This window comes from Miscanthus floridulus, chromosome 9 (genome assembly GCF_019320115.1).
Source record: "Miscanthus floridulus cultivar M001 chromosome 9, ASM1932011v1, whole genome shotgun sequence".
Classification (NCBI taxonomy): domain Eukaryota; kingdom Viridiplantae; phylum Streptophyta; class Magnoliopsida; order Poales; family Poaceae; genus Miscanthus; species Miscanthus floridulus.
In genome coordinates, this window is record NC_089588.1 from 111629523 (window position 1) to 111648899 (window position 19377).

The 19377-nt window shown below is 46.4% G+C and overlaps 1 protein-coding gene and 1 pseudogene across 1 annotated transcript; both read right to left on the reverse strand.

Moving 5' to 3' along the window:
- Positions 1-1108: 1108 nt before the first annotated feature.
- Positions 1109-6802, reverse strand: LOC136484409 (uncharacterized; annotated as a pseudogene).
- A 3500-nt stretch (positions 6803-10302) lies between these two features.
- LOC136480579 (disease resistance protein Pik-2-like) lies at positions 10303-18950 on the reverse strand. The gene is made up of 4 exons (XM_066478080.1): positions 17874-18950; positions 13660-14226; positions 11324-12299; positions 10303-11228 (listed from the first exon to the last, which is right to left on the reverse strand). The coding sequence occupies exons 1-4, from the start codon at positions 18948-18950 to the stop codon at positions 10303-10305; spliced, it is 3546 nt and encodes a 1181-aa protein (XP_066334177.1).
- Between the last annotated feature and the right edge of the window lie 427 nt (positions 18951-19377).

The following is a 19377-nucleotide window of genomic DNA, read 5'->3' on the forward strand; positions in this document are numbered from 1 at the left end:
ACTTTACGAGTTTTCGTACAATATCTATGGCCGACTTAGATATCTAAGGAGACCCCTGCCTCCATGGTCGTTGCTGTGGCTTGTGCTTGTGCTCTGCCTTCTTCCCCCCTTGCACCTTATGCTGACTGAGGTTTTAAGGGCATTGGGGGAACCCGTTTTATAGTGGGGTGGTGGCTTTTGGTTGTTAAATTTTTGGTACGTTGTTTGTTGGAACATATCTTGGCTTTAATGGCCTATATATTGGTTGTATTATTCGTGTCTTTTGAGATCTTTTGAAGTAAATAGGCCTAGTGCCTAAGTGACAGGGTTTTGTCAGACCTTGTCCTTGTTTTGTTGTTTTCGATGGCGGAGACCTTCTTCCTGGTTCTAGCGCTATAATGGTGTTGCCCCTGATGCTTGTGTTGGTTTTTTGTTAATTTCGGAGGCCCGTTTTGGCCAAGGTTGTTTTTGCCTTGCTGCCTGAATTTGTTCAGGTCTTCATCAAGGTTGGAGGCCTGTTTGGCCAAGGTTATTTTTGCCTTGATGCCTGAATTTGGATAGGTCTTTGTCAAGGGTCGGGGGCCTGTTTGGCTCTTTGTTGATTTCTGCCTTGATGCCTGAATCTGGATAGGTCTTTATCAAGGGTTGGAGCCCCGTTTGGCCAAGTTGATTTCTGCCATGATGCCTGAATTTGGACAGGTCTTTGTCAAGGGTCAGAGGCCTGTTTGGCCAAGTTGATTTCTACCTTGATGCCTGAATTTGGACAGGTCTTTGTCAAGGGTCGGAGGCCTGTATGGCCACAGAGGTCGTTTCAAATTGCCAATGCCTATGGCTGGCGCTTTGAAAGGACCTGTGCTTATTTTTGTTCATCGAATATTGCGGTGCTAGAGCTGGCCGCTTTCGATTTTGGACCTTTCAAGCGTTCTTTTGGGGGATTACCTCTTTATACTTGTAGAGGATTTTTACATTGAGCCTGCCTCGTTAAAAACCTCACCTCTGCTTGGAGTTCCCCTGTGAGGAAAAGAGTACATGCTCTTTTACATTTTTTGGGTTGAAGAAAAAACTGAAAGGTAAATGAGCGTAGGGGCCTCCGCTTATTATTTGCGGAGGTTGCCCTTTGGTACATTGCCTAGATGTAGTATCTACGGAGGCTGTCTATATTCCAGGTGTGGGTTGTCGTGACACCTTCGTTGTCGGTCAAGTGGAAAGAGCCTAGGCGGCCTACTGCCGTTGCTGTGTATGGGCCTTCCCATTTCGGTTGCAGTTTGGCAACAAGTTGTGTGTTGGGTTTTCTTCTGAGTATGAGGTCTCCGTGTCTTATGTCTTTCCTTACCACCTGAGAGTCTCTCCACTTCTTGGTTTGGGACTGATATTTTGCAATGTTTTCAACTGCTTCCAGTCTTATGGCTTCTATTGTTTCTTTTGCATATTCTTCATCTTGCAACATTAGCTGTCTCGTTGTGCGGAGGCTTTCGTGCTTGATTTCTTCTGGCATCATGGCCTCTTCTCCATAAAGCAGTTTGAATGGTGTGAATCCTGTTGTTCTTGAGATAGATGTATTGCGTGACCAAATCACTCTGGGTAATTCATCTACCCATTTTCCTTTGCGTAGGCCCAGCAATGTTTTTTATATTGCTGAAAACACTATTCTATTTGCTCTTTCCACAGCACCATTGGACTCTGGGTGGTATACTGAGGCGAAGGCTAGTTTTGTCCCAATGCTTTTGCAGAATTCTTTGAAGTTCTCTGAATCGAATTGTTTTCCATTGTCTACTGTCAAAATCCTCGGTACACCGAATTTGCAAATGATGTTTTGCCAGAAGAATTTTCTGACAGTTTCCGAGGTTATCTTCGTTAGCGGCTTTGCTTCTATCCATCTTGTAAAATATTCTACTGCCACTACTGTGAATCTGTTTCCTTCTTGGGATGGTGGTAATGGGCCGACCAGGTCCATACCCCATCTTTGTAGCGGCCATGTCGGAGGTATAAGCTGGGTCTCCGACGATGGTTTTGACTGCCTTGGATAGAATGTTTGGCATGCTTTGCATGTTCTGACTGTCTGCTCTGTGTCTTGTATGTGTGTTGGCCAATAAAAGCCTTGCCTTATTGCCTTTGCTGATAATGCTCTAGAGCTAATGTGCGACCCGCAAATTCCTGAGTGTATTTCTTGAAGCAACTCTTTGCCTTCGCTCTGCGATATGCATTTGAGGAGAGGCTGGACTACTCCTTTCTTGTACAGTACACCATCTATGATTGTGTAATTTCTTGCCCTGGCCTATATTCTTGTTGCTTTTGCTTCATCTTCTTCGGTGGTTTTGCCTTCTAGGAATTCTGTTATCGCCTTTCTCCAATCTTCATTTTGTAGGTGTAGTATGGGCTTTGGTGCCTTAGATGTCTCCGCAGTTGCCGGAGACTTCAAGATCTGGTAAAAAGTGTTTGGTGGCAGTGGCAGGTTGTTTGCCGTAGCCTTTGCCAATTCATCTGCCTCTGCATTTTCTGATCTTGGGATGTGCTTCAGGGTGAAGCCCTCGAATGTCCGCTCCAAATTTCTGACAACGGATAGGTATTTGATGAGTTCTGGCTCTCTTGCTATGTATTCTTTCTCTACTTGGCCAGTGACCACTTGAGAATCTATTTTGACTGTCAATGTTTTTGCCCCTAGGGCCTTTGCTTTGCTCAGCGCTAAGATCAGACCTTCATATTCTGCTATGTTGTTTGTTGATCTGAACTCTAGCCTTGCTGCGTATTTTAGTCTGACGCCGGAGGGTGCCGTTAGGACGGCGGAGGCTCCCGCTCCGGCTTGGCCCCAGGCTCCATCCGTGAATGCTATCCAGCCTTGAATGGTTGGTTGTACCTTGGGCTCTGTCGAAGGTGTCCAATCTGCTACAAAATTGGCTAGTGCTTGTGATTTGATTGCTGTTCTAGGGACATGCGAGGTTCCAAACTGTGATAGCTCTGTAGCCCATTTGCCTATTCTGCCGGAGGCTTCTTTGTTTCTGAGCAAGTCTTGCAGTGGCAGCAACGTTGGAACTGAGATTTCGTGGGCTTGGAAATAATGCTTTAGTTTTCTTGATGCCATCAGCACTGCGTAGGCAACTTTTTCTACCTCAGTGTAGTTTAGCTTGGCTCCGGACAGTGCTTCTGAGATAAAATAAACTGGCTTTTGAGTTTTGCCTGATTCTTTTTCCAGCTCGTGAACTAAGACTGCGCTGACTGCATGGTCGGAGGCCGCCACATACAGCAATAGGTGGCTGTCTGATTCTGGGACGGAGACCACCAGTGAGTTTGCTAGATACTCTTTCAAGTTATGAAATGCCTCCGACTGCTTGGACCCCCACTCGAAGTTGCCTCTGCCCCTCAGGGCTTGGAAGAAGGGTAGGCTGCGTTCTGCTGATTTTGAGATGAATCTGTTGAGCGTTGCTATTCTTCCCATCAGCTTTTGCACTTCTTTCTTGTTTTTGGGCTCTGCCATTGTCATTATTGCTCTTGTTTTGTCTGGGTTCGCTTTGATGCCTTCGCTGCTTATGATATATCCGAGCATCTTCCCTTTTGTGACTCTAAATATACATTTTTCTGGGTTGAGGCGGAGGCCAGCTGTCCTGAGGTTGGCGAAGGTCTCCTGTAAGTCAGAGACATAATCATCCTTGTTCTTGCTCATGACCACTATGTCGTCGACGTAGGCTATGATGTTTCTATCTAGTTGTGAGCCCAAAACTTCCTTTGTCATTCTGGCAAAGGTTGCTCCGGCATTTTTGAGGCCCTCCGGCATTTTGGTGTAGCAATATGTCCCGAATGGAGTGGTGAAACTTGTCTTGTCTTCGTCTTCTTTTTTCATCCAGATTTGGTGATACCCAGAGAAACAGTCGAGGAGAGAGAACCTCTAGCATCTGGCTGCCTTGTCGACGAAGGCATCTATTCTTGGCAATGGGAAAGGGTCTTTTTTGCAAGCTTTATTTAGATCTGTGAAATCTATGCACATTCTCATTTTGCCATTCTTCTTTGGTACCAGTACTACGTTTGCAAGCCATTCTGAATACTTGACTTCCCTGATGACTTTTGCATCTAGCAATCTTTGCACCTCCGCCTTTGCTGCCAGGATTCTGTCCTCCGACATTTTTCTCTGTTTCTGCTTTCTTGGTCTCATGTTTTCATTGATATCCAATTCATGCTGTATGATGTCCCTGCTGACTCCTTGGAGGTCGGAGGCTGACCAGGCGAAGATGTCCTTGTTTTTTACTAGAGTTTCCATGAGCTCTTCCTCCTCTGCCTTGCTCAATTCTGAGCTGGTTGTTACTTTTCTGTCTGGTAACTCCTTTTCTAAAGGGATCAGCTTTGTCTCTTCTTGACCTGCCATATCTGTTTTTCCTCTGGGCATATCCGGGGGCTCTAGTTCTTTGTCTGCCGACTCAACTGCATTGATGTTTCTTTGGGCTCTGTAGATTGCTTTTTCTATGTTTCTTGCTTCTTTCTGGCTGCCTCGGACTGTGATAATACCATGGAGTGCTGGTATTTTCATGCACAGGTAGGCGATATGCAGGGTTGTGTTGAATTTGGTTGTGAATCCTCTACCCAAGATGGCATTGTATGGGTAATACAAATCGACGACGTCGAAGGTTATGTACTCGGTTCTAGCATTTGCTTGGGTTCCAAACAACACTGGGAGTGAGATTTTTCCTAATGCTTGTATCTGCTTGCCTCTGAATCCTATTAAACGGGATTCGGAGGGCTGTAGTTGATTTCTACTGAGCTTCATTTGGTCGAAGGTATTTGCGAAGATGATATCTGCTGAACTGCCAGTGTCAATCAGTACTCTGCTTATCTCCCATGCTGCTATGTTGGTCTTGATCACCATTGCGTCTGCGTGAGGGCAACTCTCTAGCTGGAGATCTTCTTCTGTGAAGGTGATTGGGACTCTGGACCAATCTGTGTATTTCGCTGGGCCTTGGACTACTACGTTGTTTACCAGGCGGTGGTGATCCTTTTTCTATTTTTTTGTTTGAAACTCCATTGATGATCCTCCGACGATTGGTAGTATCATGCCTATTGTTGGTAGCGGTCCATGGGGGTTGACTTGGTTTTCTTGGTTTGGCTCATTTTTTGGTGCTGGTGGTTGGTTGTGAGGTGGCGATGGAGGCAGTTGCTGCATGTGGTGCTGTTGCGGCGGAGGCTCGAACCTTATTTGGTTTTGTGCCGGTGGGTTTGTTTCGAGGTAGGTTATATGGGGAGATTTTGGGTTTATGTAGGTCAGGCTTGCCTCTGACCTGTAGTTGCCCGCCGGAGGCTGCTGCGAAGGCGATGACCGCCATGCTGGTAGGAAGTTTGGGTAATAGGCAGAGGCCAGTGTGGAGGGATGTATTTGGGTTGCGTTTAGTGCTGGGTACATTGGGCAGTACTACTGGTGGCCAATTGTGTAGGTGGTGTTGACCTCTCTTGCGCTCTGCTGTGTCGGAGGTTGGGCAGTCTGCTTGTTCTTCATCCTTTCCTGTGTTTCTTTTGTCTCCAGACAATCTTTGGTGCTGTGCCCTGTGTTTTTGCCGTGAAAAAAGCAATATGGCCTGCGTTGTTTCTGGCTGTGGTTTTTGTTCCAGTTTTTGCCTTGGTAACCTTGCCGACCTTGGTTCCTGGTTTGGGTCTCCGGCCGTGCTGGCGCTTCCAGTTGCCCTTGCTCGGGGTGAGGTTGACCCTCAATGCTGAGCACTTGCCCCTGGCCTGGTTTCTGATTTGATGCATTCTGGTTATTATAGGTTTTCTGGGAGTTTTTGCTGCTGTTTTACTGTCTGTTTTGACCCTGCTCCTCCAGCCTTTTCCGGAGGTCATTGTCTGATCTGCAGTATTTCTTGAACTTGTCATACAACTATTGTATGGAAGTTGGTTTCTTTCTTGCTAGGTGTGCAGCGAATGGCCCGATTCAGAGGCCTTTGATCGCTGCTTCGATGGCGATCTCGTCTGGGACGTCTGGTGCCTTCGCCTTTAGTTGCACGAATTTCCGGAAGTAGTCGTGTAGTGTCTCTCCCTGCATTTGCTTGCACTGGAACAGATCTATGGAAGTCAGCGACTGTGCTGCTAGCCCCTTGAAGTTTGCCAATATCTTGTCCCGGAGGTTCTCCCAAGAATAGACTGTGCTTGGTTTGAGCATAGAATACCAAGCCAACGCGTCGCCTTCGGCTGCAATGACAAATGACTTTGCCAAGACGGCGTCATCTCCGCCGGCAGAGGCTACTGCTGCCTCGTAACTCATAATAAACTGATGGGGGCCTGTCTTGCCATTGAACTTTGGTAGTGTGATTGGCTTGTACGCCGTTGGCCATGGCGACTGTTGTATGCCTTCAGAGAGTGGGGACTTGGGATCGATAGGCCTCCCCATCACCTGAGATGGCATCATGGTCGGGCTGATCACTGGCGGAGGTGTTGCTGCGGAGGCTGGGATTGCGGAGGTTGACGCTGGTACTGTATGCTGCATACTTAGCATCTCAGCATTTAGGACTGCCAACTGCTGCCTTATTTCTGCTGCTTGTGCTGACGCTTGAGTAGCTTGATGATTAGCTGCGAATGCTGCTGCCATTCTGTCCCTCTCTTGTTGCGCTCTTTGCAACTATGCTTGCAGCTGTTGCAGTTCTTGCTCGAGTGTTGTGCCTGAATTTGGTTGGGCCTCCGGATCTTGAATTTCTGGATCTTGGGGTTCCGGTGGTTGACCCTGGGCATCTGCTCTGGTGTCATCCTCCGCAGGCGAGGTTGTGTAGGTGCTACGAGCGGTGCGCCTAGGCCTTCCTCTCTGACCCGTGGTCGTTGCTGCTCTAGTGGTGGTTTTTCTTTTCCCTGCCATCGTTGGTTTGCCTTGGCCAAACCACGGTGGGCGTCAATGTTGAGACTAGCGGTCTCAGACAGCGTGGAGGAGAAAGAGGCCTCCACCTACCAAGCGTCGCCCTCAGGCGGAGGCTCGGGGGATAGGCACGACAGGTGGGCGTGTAGGAAAATGGCACGCAAAACTAAGGTTTCATTAATTCATTCACCATCCTCCCGCACTGTTACAAGTGTTCCCTATTTATAGGACTCAACTACTTCTTGACAGAATTTATTACAATGCCCCTCAACTGCTACAGTACATTCCTGGAATATTCTGCCACTAGTCTCTCATTTGCGGGGCAATCCTGCCACACCGTCTTCAAGTAATGGGCCTCCATAAGCGGCCTGGGTCTTTGGCCCAGAGGCCTGGGTTCCTGACGCTGGCCTCCGGCTTTAGGGGCGCGCCGCTGCCTACGCGGGTCTCCGCCGGTCCGGTCGGAGACATCATCCGTAAGTCTCCGCCCGGCCACACGGGGGCCATGCTGGCGCGCTCGCGCGGACCACGGGCGCCTGCGCTTAGGTACCTGCACACACTTAGACAAGATTGTTTGTTTGATTAGTTCGGAGGTAGGGCGGCCTCCGCCCTCAGCGCCGGAGACGCCCGTCAGCCGAAGCGGGGCGGCGTCCGCCTGAGCGGCCGGAGATGCCTGTGCCTGGCCCAGGCGGAATCCGCGACAAGCTCGCTGAGCCTCGAGCAGCGCCCTATGAGCATAGCCAGGAAAGTTCCTTTAGTCAGCGCCAGATCTCCGCCCTAAGACGGTCGAAGACGCCTTCGAGACACCTCGCCGTCGGAGGCCTTCGCCACCCGCCGAGGCCGTGTTACAACAGCCCCCTTTATAGTACGGCCAAAGGAAAAATAAAGTCTCTAAAACTAACCTAAGTGTCTCTCAACATCAAATGACACTTAGAACTAGTCCATCCTTAACCTTGTCGTCCATCCTTTGAAAACCGAAACGAATTTCATCGTCAAGGGCATCAATACCATAAGGGCCCAATCAATCACCATTACCATGACCTAACTTATAATATCTCTACAAAACACACATTAGTCACAATAATCTTGTGTAGTCATTAATCACCAAAACTCAACTAGAGACCTAAATGCTTTCACCAGCAATTAGGCTGATGGAGACAGAGAGCACGGTTGCAGACACAGCACTAGTCGCGTTGCACACACGGGGTGTGCTGTGACCAGCTGGCCGATCACAACATTTTCCTACCCAAAGGTACTACACTACTTCCACAACTTTTTTGTTTATTTATCCTTCTATATATATATATATATATTTTTTCCGAGACAATCCACCAGGGTTATGACAGCACATATGGTTTCACATGGTTCAATACGACAGCCTACCTAAAACATGTCGAAAAGAGTATTTATATATAAATACTCGGAGAGGATAAATAAACGACAGCAGGAACGAACAGAACTAGGCAACTAGCTAGCCATGAGCCAAGGAAACAGCGTGTTGTCAAGTTCCAGCGTGAGCTCAGAGAACCGGAAAGAGAAGAACGTGAATGCAAAACTGAACCCAGACAGCATTTCCTTCGAGAAGCAAGCTCTTAAACACAATTAATTTTCGACTTTATTTGTCCAATGTTGCCACGAGATGAAGGCATCCTTATTATTAAGGCCATTACAAAGGCATCCTCATAAGTGCCCGATCCTTTACAGTGTCATCCTTATTATTACGACGCACCTAGCGCCCGTACGTCTGGCTTCAGGGACGCGTCCGGGCGCTCCTCGGGTCCGTCCGAGTGTCCCCCCGCACGGAACAGAATGCCGGTCCTTCAAGGAACCCCGTCTCACCCGCCGCACGGAACCAACCCCCCCCCCCCCCCCCCCCCTCCGCGGAACAAAATAAAAAATGGAACCTGCCCTTCCTCCACTCCCCAACGCGCCCCTATCCCCCGTTCCCCAACGCACCACGTTCCCTCACCGCGCCCCTGTCCCAAAAGAGCATGTAACACTTCAACTGCAATATTGAAAAAACGTATGGAAAACTATGTAGTACAACATCGGGTTGTAATACTGCAACATCGAAAAAATATGTATTGGAACATTGAAAAACATACACTGCAACATCAAAAAATATCTACTGCAACAACGAAAAATATGTACTGCAACATCGAAAAAACATGTACTGCAACATCGAAAAATATGTACTCCGACATTGAAAATTATGTGCTGCAACACCGAATATTATGTATTGCAACATCTCAAGCAGTAGCACTGCAATATCGCAAAAACATCTGTTGCAACGACCGAAAAAATCCCATTGCAACATTCTAAAAACATCTGTTACAATATCCCAAAACACCCATTGCAACACAGGAGGAGGGAATATGGACCTAGAGCTCGCCAGAACCCTAGCCACTGCCGCGTCCCTCAGATCCAGAGGAGGAGAAGGATGAGGCTCTGGTCCAGAGGAGATGGAGCAGGAGCGCTCAAATCCAGAGGAGGAGGTGGAGGGGGAGGAGGAGGAGGGCTCAGATCCAGAGAAGACCCGACCTACCTTGTCGGAGCCGTCGCCGCCGTCCTCGTCTCCAGTGGGGATCGCATGGAGGTCGCGGAGGGGAGAGGGAGGGAGGGGCAGCGTGGCACACGGCGTCCGTCCCGGGCATATGAGGCTGAAGGAGGAGGAGAGGCAGAGGAACCTAGCCCCCGAGACGGCTGAGAGCGAGAGCTGCACAATCGTCGAGAAGGGCCGGCGCGAGACCCGGAAGGCATGGAGGAAGTGCACTGCGGCAGCGAGTGGGTGCGGAGGAGCGTGGGGGAGAGCGGACGAGTGGAGCAAGCGAGTGGAGAACGGGGATGTGCGGGTGGGGAACGGGGATTAGCGAGCGAGGCCGAAGAACGGCTCGGTCGGGTCTGTACGGGTCCGTCCGTATGGGATGGATGCCCACACAGTATCATTGTCGTTATTATTAAGGCCCGTATCTCGAAATAAAATTATCAAAAATAATTTTAACAAATTTGATGTCAAAGCTAGTAATGAATATTTAGGCCACTAAATAATCTCAAATAATAAAAGTTGTCAACTAAATTTAGGCGAGGTTCCTTTGACGCACCTCCTTTTTTTAATTAAAAAACAGAAAAATACAATGACAAGTGGAAGCTAAAGGTGTTGCGTGCAGCTCCGGACATTTAAGATGGCTGAGGACTTCATTTTTTGTCCTTTTCATGAGGATGCATGGCTTACTTGGCTTCAATACGTCTCGATTTGCTGCGTTAAACTTTGGATTAATTTTTAGCAACTTCCAAAGACCTGTTGACGATAATTGATTTTATTTGCTGGTGCTAGCAGAAACCACGTAAATACAATCCCAACTGAATACGTGTCCACATTCAACACGGGAGCCTTTATTATACATACAGGAATATATATACACACAACAGTCGGTGCTCACTCTCAGAAGATTATAAGACAGAGCAGAAGAGAGAAGAGAAGAAGAAGAAGAACAAATAAAGAATAATTAAGGGGAACCTCCAGCTCTCTGACGCCTAAGGTGAACGGGGCTGGACCTCCATCTCGGAGCTGGTTTCATGGGATGCTTCACAAGCTGATGCTGCAGTCCTCTCTTGAGTTCGTCGTCGAAGGAACCGAGAAGCCATACTTGCTTGAGTGAAACTGGGTGCTCTAGCCCAGAAAACTGCATCTCTGACCCTTCAAGGCAGTGCAGATTCAGATGTTCAAGTTTCTGCATCGCACCCTCGTGAAACCTTAGATGCAACTTGGATTTGCACGCAATCTCGAGGACCTGGAGTTTCCTGAAATAATGTTCAGTAGAGGGAAATTGGAGTTCACCATCTTGATCCTTGTTGACGCGGAGGCGTAGAGTCTGCAGATTTGGTATGCTCCCGAGGACCTCTATGACCTCTACTGTGAACAGTGTAGTCATCTCTAATGTCAGCTTCACCAGATTATCATGATTCTTGATGTCCCCTGGCAGCTCCTCTACATGGCCGTACATCTTGAGGCTCCGTAGGTTTGTGGGAAAGGAGATGTCTTGCCAATGAACGAAATGGTTGTGTTTCTCGAACTGCAGTGTCAAGGATTCCAAATGTTTCTTGAAGCTTAAATTGTAATGAAAAGAAAATCTTCCCTGTTTGCCACTGATGCCAGAGATTTCGAGTTTCTTCAACTGGGGAAGGGAAACAATCTCAGCCACAATGGCCTCCCCGTCGGCGGTATTTACACAGACGGCACCCAGCGTTTGCAAGGCTTCTAGTCTGTCAATCCCGCTAGGCACCACAACACCACCACTGCGAGAGCCAACAACAGGTCCACCTGCACGTCTGAGGAACTTGTTGGGCAAGCTGGACGCCAGAGTGCGCCACCTGCTACTTGATGGCGGCGTCGATCCCTGCTCCGCATCATCAGTCCATGCAACGGTGGTACCTGCAAACATTGTGCGGATCGATGTAGCTCCAATGGTAGAGCGCTTGCTTTGTATTTGAGAGGCACGGCCGGGTTTTCATAAAAAAAAATGGTACCTGCACGAATGTACTGCAGCTTCCTTAGTCTGGTGATGAATGGTGGCAGCATGCGGATCCTGGTGCCTCTGATATCCAGAGTTTGCAGCTGCGCCAGGCCACCCACGGGTTCTGGCAGCTGAGAGATTCGACTCTGTCCTCTGAGGGAGAGGAACTTGAGACGAGACGGCAGCTTCCCAATCTCATTGAAGTCATCATCAGTTACGTTCCATGCATTCTCTAGATCCAGCACCCGAAGCACCCTCATCCTGTCCGAGACGTGTGATGGCAAAAACAATTGAAACACCGTCAGAGACCGTAGCCGTGAGAAGTCCAAACTCTCGAACAATATCCGATCTAGCTCCCAGCTTCTTCCGATGGCTAGGTGCTGTCCTGTGCCTTCTGTGGTCAGGCGGCCATGCCCCTGCCCCTGCTTCTCCAGTGCAGAGACTTCCACTGGAAAGAAAATGGTCTCTTCCAGTGGCGCTGACAAGACGTACTCACGGAAGAAGCCGTTGACTCGGTACCCAATCTCCTTGCCTGCCTCCAGTACTGTCTGCATGATGCTCAGTGCGGCGACCTCGTCGAACATCTTCTCTGCGTACTTCTCCACGCTATTGCTGTCGGTGCCCTTTGAGTAGCCCTCGGCGATCCATCGCCTGATCAAACGCCTTCGCCGAATGATGGTGTCCTGTGAAAAGATTGATAGATACAGCATGCATTTCTTCAGATGGCGAGGGCAAGCATCCAGGTAGGAATGCATCCAGGCAGGTAGGCCCCGCAATGAATCAAACTCTGGGTTGCTGGCTAGCTCCTGCATGAAGTTGTCGCTCAGACGCATCATCTCCTGTCGGAGGACGTCTCTTGGTTTTGTGGTCAAGTATCTTGCCACAGTAATTATCACTCCAGGAAGCCCGCCGCACTTGGGCAAGATAATATAGTTTGCTTCTTCTTCTTCCATCTCATCCTCCAGATAGCATCCTTTCTCCCCGAGCACCTATCGGTTAACCGAGTTTGAAAAAAACGAAACCCCATTAGCATCAACTCAAAGGAAGCAAATGAACATGCATGCATTTGACAGAGAGCGGCGGGCTACAACGCTAGTATTTCTGAAGTGGTATTTCCCCGTAATGATCAATCTTATATTGTGACGCAGATGACGCACAAGCTGAACTAGCTAACAAAGCAAACACAAATTTAAAATATTACATATTTGGTTTCACGTGAAGAGGAAAACAGAGATCTAAACTAGACTCAGCTGAATAAACCTGCTAAGATCATTATACACATAAAAAAGCTAAAAGAATACACACACACCTCTTCAGTTAATTGATATTTTGCAAAGAACCTAATATGTAAATGTTCTGTTCGAACAAAAAAAAAATTCCTGCCAATTGAACCTTGTGAATGTTCTGGTCACTGAAAAAATAGATATTTCACAGGTGAATTTATGTTCCACTAAAGAAAAATTTCCTAGCTTTATGACAAAAATGATCAAGGAAAGAAAATGAATTCAAAAACAAAAATATGAGCTACTGGAGCAACAACCAAAGGAATCAAAACGGGATTCTTGCATAAGCAAATTATCATTCACCAATATTCACCAAAAACAACAATGAAAATTTGGGTATACACATTGAATCTTAGAAAATAGAAAAACTAAGAAGGAAGAAAAGGTGAAATGAAGCAGATGTTGCTCACCTTTCCTTCATAAATGAAAATGCATTCAGTCGTAGCTATACATGTCCAAACGAGCGGCATCTAACGTAGTATGCATAAGTTTAATCTCCCGAAGCAGAAAAACTTAGTGAGAAAATAAAAATTAGCCTAGAAATAAACCAAGGGTATCGGAGGCATGATTTGTTCGAAAGTTACCAATAATTTGGCAAAATATATTTTCTTGGAACTAGCTTGCTTTTTAAGGCGTCGTGAATTACTATTAGGGTAATTTATTAACTTTGATACAAAAGAAATGAGGCAGATCTTGTATTTTTCCGTAGCCACATGCCTCACTTCTCTAAGCCAATTGATAATAGTGTTTTACCGATGCAGTGTCATTTTAATTATGATTGGTATCATGTCATCTATATCTCTACATTTAAAATTCAACATTGTATTTCATAATTAAGGGACACAAAATACAAATGTCACTAGCTCGGAGGTGAACTGACACGGTATTAACAGTTCAGGGACAAAGTCTTCTTTTTTTCTTGCGCGGGTGGGGGCCGGGTTTCAGCACCGCAACCAAATTGCTTTGGGGTGTTGCATTGTTTTTAAGTTAGATCACTACGCACAACGAAATTGAGCAAGATAACTGGAACATAAAACAATGGAACAGTGGTTGTGAGTAAACACACCTTTATAAACAGTTCACAGGCTGCATCAGGTTCTAGACCTTTGATGTTGTACACTGCATCATTAGATGATGGCGCACAATGTTTGGCGACACTTTCATCTGAAGTAACGATAATGATACAGCTTCGAGGATCTCCATATTCTTTCAAGTTAGATTTTATGAAATCCCAGTCATCCTTGGACTGCAAACCATCAATGACGACAAGGCATTTACTGTCTTGCATATTGTCCCGACACTCTTCCATTCGGTACTCGTCGTTTGCAATCAAAACCTTGAGTAAGTCCAGGTTGAAGTCCGTGGGATTGAAAGGATGGGATACATTCACCCAAGCATTCTTGTAGAATATATCAAATATATCTTTATAGTAGAATTTATCATATATAGCTTTGTAGAATTTATCATATATAGCTCGGACAAGAACTGATTTCCCAACACCAGGCATCCCCCACACTGAAATAAGGCGACGTTTCTTGGACTCATCAAAAAGTTTGTCCACTTGTGTCTCACGCCCAAGAAGGCCGTAGTTGTCTTCCCTTATAAACGAATGCACTGTATCATTTTGGAAAGCCTGCAAATACGGACAGAGAGATGAACGAACGAGTTGAGAATAGAATTTGGGAGCGAGATTAACTAATTTGATAAAAAATACTATTCACCTATGACAGTATGAAGTAAAAAAATAACGACATATACAAATAAGCCAAACATAAAATTTCTCAACTCGCATCAAACCACTATGGTCTGTTATCAATTGGATCATCGACCTACACTAGTACTATCTATATCCCATCATATAGCTAGTTCTAGGTTTGTTATAAACTTCTACTCATGCTATTTTAAATTTCAGTACTACAAAATTGAATTTAGGAGATAGGGATTTTTTTTCCAAATGTGGTCATGAATTTTCACTTAAATTATTGGAGGCTGAAGGATAATGACCACATCTCAAAATTGTAAATGGGCCCATTTACAACAGAGGCCGCCGTTTTAAGGAAACCACATCTGAAAATGGTGTGGCCCATCTAAAGACAAAAGCCCATTTAGCCTTATATATATGCTTAGAATTTCCAGGAAACTTTATGCCAAGAAACCCAACCCTTACCCCCGCCCCAAGTTTACTCCCTTACTCGTCCTCTCCCTCCCACTCACCGTATCCTCCCCATCTCTGTCCTCAATGTGTCGCCCTTGCTTATCGCTCTGACCATCGTAGCCTAACGAGAGTCTAACACAGGGTGTGTTAAGTCACTGAGTTATGGAATCGACAGTCCATCTAAACCCCTAGTTGACTCTCTGAGCCAACCGGGACCTCGGGGGCTACACCCATCGGGTGCGCTCGCACGCACCTACTGGCAACTAAGAGATGGCTCGGTGGTCTGCAGGCGGCCCTCCCCCCGAAGGAGTCCTGACCTAGCTAGGGCTCAAGGGCTCAGTCAAGCTACTGCCATCGTAGCCGACCCAGCCTTGGCTCGGAGAGAATGCTCCTCCCGAGCCAAGAGGAGAAACCAGCTCTAGAATCTGCAGATGCTCATAGCCTAGACACAAAAGCACCACACCGCCGTAAGGTGTTGTTGGCCACACCCTCAGTAGGGTCACGCCCTAGGCATGACACATTAGGACAAGGAACTCCCCCGGCAGGAGGCTCATGATCCACCAGGCAGCATCACTGGATGAGGAGAAGGGCCTTGCGTGCCAAGGAACCTAGGAGAAGGCTTGCCTAGGGAAGGCGCCGCTGCTGTAGACAGCACAATGTGGTAGCAAAGGCGTTACAGAATGTAGAGGTTTTGTCAGCGCCAAGCTATAAGACAAAGAAGGACTCGGCGGCGCCAAGCGGGCGATGAAGACGGAAGCCCATGGAGAGAAACCATAGGACACATCACCCGATTTGTACTCCCATCGCCTCCCCATTATATAAGACAAGGCATGGGCTCCTGTAGAAAAGGACGGAAACCGAAGAGATCCCCGGTTCAACAAAGGTAGAAACCAATCAATCGTCCACTCGGTCAAGAGCCCAAGCAAATCCCTATATTAGCATAGCGCTACCATGTGAACAACAAACTCGACTACGACTATGGCTAGACGTAGGGCACCATATTGCTAGAAGTAGGGCACCGAAGCCTAAACCACAGGATGAATTGTCTGTGTCTCTGAGTGTTTTTGAGTGCTTAAGCCACCGGAGTCACACACATCACCACCGTCGAATAACATGATGCTTGTCATGGTTCCAAACCCATGGCACTACCAGCTCTGCCTGCCCCTCCCTAACCCACTGCCTCTGCCTGCCCCTTCCACTGCTACCCTGACTTCCTTTGCCCCTCCTACCACCCCTCTCAGACTCACCGCCTTGATTGGTGATCACAAGCCATAGTATATCGATGACCTCGGCCTTGGAGTAGGCCACAAGGAACCAGAGCTTAGTGGCGGGGTCTAGATTATCGTGCACAAGTGGGCGGAGGTTGGTGATTGTGTCGTGGCTCACGATCTGGTGGCATGGAATTCAAATTTGGCGGTACGTACTCTGGATCTAGCGATACGAACTCTTGATCTGGTAGCATAGGCTCTAGATTCAGTGGCACAGTGTCTGCCAATGCCGCGGCTTCATGGAGATCAGCAGGCTACCTCAACAAGGTGCTAGATAGACTTCCTAAATAGGGTCGTTGGGGAGCCTGCATTTGGGCGCTGAGAAAATGAGCTGCCTCTGGAAACTACAATGGTAAACATACTGTCATCTAGAGGTGGGTGCTCCCCCTCCTCCTCTAGAAATGAGTTGTTTTAGCATGCGTAGAAACGCAAAGAAAGAGATTGGGAGGCTCTAGCCTCGAAAAAAAGTGTGATACCAAGGTTTAAACCCTGGTGGGTAGCGTCCCACTGGATAGCTCTACCATTGGACCAAATTCCTTTTTGCTCTAGAAAAGAGTTCTTGCATGTCTCTAAGCATGTAGATTGTAGTTGTGTTTGTCCAAGGTTATAAAAATATAATTAACATCTACTACAGCAAATGAGAACATTGTGCGGGTCTGACCGCTGGAACAGTTGGCTAGCGGCGGCATATATATGTTTCGATATGTATATATTACCCACTCCTATTAATATTAATGTAAATACTAATATTAATATAAATATGTATTAAACTTTAATTAAAGTAAATATACATGTTGTGGCATCATGCATATATACAAAGTAAACATGCATGCATGAGAGATATATGATTTGTTTCAGTAATTTTTAGATATGAAAATTTTTAGTATAACTATTAGTACACATAATTTTTAGATATGAAAATTCAAACAACTTGAGAAGTGAGGGAGGCTAGTGCATACTATATTACTATAGGTAGCTATATTTTCCTTGCCTTTAAGATTTTTTTTAGTAAATAGTCATTAATAAGGTTTAAATTTCGATATCATCTGGAGGTTATCACTGCTACCCATCCTAGACCTTGTTTCGAAGTCTACCACTGTTGTTAAGCAATTGGTGCAGGTTTCAAATGATTGTTCGTGCTACTGTAGTACTTAAAAGTACAGTCTATAACCTAAAGTCTTTATTTTGAAAAATATATAAGAGTGTTAATAAAAAATACCGTAAGTACCAATGTTGCACCTTAATTTAAGGATACAAAAATCTGTAAAAAAAGATTAGACTATTATATATTTCAAATTTGGAATTTAGATTCATGACATCATAATATATATGCTGATGTAAACCGGAGTAATAATAGTTTAAGCTAAGATTTTAACTGAATATATATTGAAGATACACAGAGGTACCCAGCAAATGAAAAAAAGTATAGATATGGATGAACCTATAGATCAGTAGTTGAGACTACGAAGACTATTCCTTCAATTCCAAATTATAAGTTGCTTAATTGACTTTTTTGGTACATCATTATTTCTATGTATTTAGGTATAACATATGTCTAGATACATAGTAAAATTAATGTACCAAAAAAGTCAAAACCACATAATTTACAACGGAGTGAGTAATATATTATGCATATTGTGTTAGAAATGAATAAAGAGAAAAACAAACAATTTAATATATCTATTTTTATATTAGTCAAATACATTAAACAATAACTAGTGCTTATGTCTTCTAAAATTATAGCATGTGCGAGAGAACGTGCTCATAGACTAGTAAATACTAAATTCATTAATGGAAATGTATATATAATTCATGCACCATTAACACATACTAGATCCAACAGTTTTCAAGATTTACCTCCTTGTAAAAGACGTAGACCGAGTGATCAGCCGAAAACTGCCTCAGCTCGGATACTAAGCACGGTTCCCCAGGACAAAGGCTAGCAATTTCGAGGTCGTGAGTCGACGCAACGATCCGGCTCCCGTTCTTCATGTCGGGTAGATATGTCCTGATGTCATCCCACTGTGAGATGGTGGACAGATCTTCCAAAACGACGAGGTATCTCTGCTTGTTGACCTGCTGCACGAACTCCTGGGTGAGACTATAAGCACCTTGGCTCCCTTCCATCATTGTCAGGGCACGTACGCCGACTTCTCCTCCTCCTAGTGCTTCGCAAGAGTTTGTGTAGAACTGAGCCACCAAGCTTCGGATGAACTCATGAGGATTGAACGGATGCTGTAGCTTCACCCAAGCACGGCATTGAAAGTTCTTATGGATCCTTTGATCGCCATACGCCTTCCTGATGATGGATATTTTCCCATGATCGCCTCCTGTTCCACATATCGAAATTACTTGAAGTTCCTTATCTTCCCTAATGATCAATCCGGCAAGATCATCTGAGAGCCCACTTTTCTTCTTAGTGGCATTGAGGAGAATGTCACCAAATGACCTTGTGCTTGCAGCAGCCATTTCCTGCGGCGGCAGGGCCAGGGGTTTGGAACCAGAGTCGCTAATGAGGTTGTAGCGTATGTTCCTCTGGCTCACGTCCACCACTCGGGCCCTGAGCAGCGTTGTCTCGGCCACTGCTTCGTCCACCGGCAGTAGCGCTCCCGTCTTGCCCCCACAGGACGGCAGCAGCCGTAGCCACCACGACCTCTTTGTCGTGTCGATGTGGAGGATGAAATCGATGCTGTCCTCCACGTCGTTGGACAGGTCGCGGACCTGCCGCACCCATGTCCCCACGATCTTATTCTTGACATGCTCCTCACTGGCGGTGTCGAGGAAGGACCGCATCATCTCGAACTCGCCCGTGATGAACACCAGGTCACGTTGCACGGTCAGCCACTTCTCAGCGTCCTCCTTGATGGCAGACTGGACCTTGCTCACCAGCGCCTCCACCGCCGCCTTGGAGATGCCAACGGCGAGATCCGCCATTGTTCTCCTGATGTTAATGCTATGTGTTTGCTTGTGTGTCAGAACTCAGAAGCTAGCAGTGGCGCTGCTAATGCTCAGAGTTGTGTGTATCCGCTGAGCGTATAGAGAGCACGGTTGCAGACACAGCACTAGTCGCGTTGCACACACGGGGTGTGCTGTGACCAGCTGGCCTATGACAACATTTTCCTACCCAAATTAATTGCCAGCGATATATACCAGTCTGATTGAGACAACAATGAGAGGATTATTAAGTCCTACTGTACCTCCTGATGCTACTGATTACGTATTAACCAAAACTACTACACTACTTCCACAACTTTTTTGTTTTTTTTTCCGAGACAATCCACCAGGGTTATGACAGCACATATGGTTTCACAAGGCAACTAGCTAGCCATGAGCCAAGGAAACAGCGTGTTGTCAAGTTCCA

Bases quoted from the DNA above. Each gene is read 5' to 3' on its own strand.
- LOC136480579 (XM_066478080.1), bottom strand. From the start codon at position 18,950: ATGGCGGATCTCGCCGTTGGCATCTCCAAGGCGGCGGTGGAGGCGCTG. The intron at 12,300-13,659 runs GTGTGTTTACTC...GTTAACCGATAG, and splicing joins CCTGTGAACTGTTTATAAAG to GTGCTCGGGGAGAAAGGATG. The intron at 11,229-11,323 runs GTACCATTTTTT...CAATGTTTGCAG, and splicing joins GCTGCAGTACATTCGTGCAG to GTACCACCGTTGCATGGACT.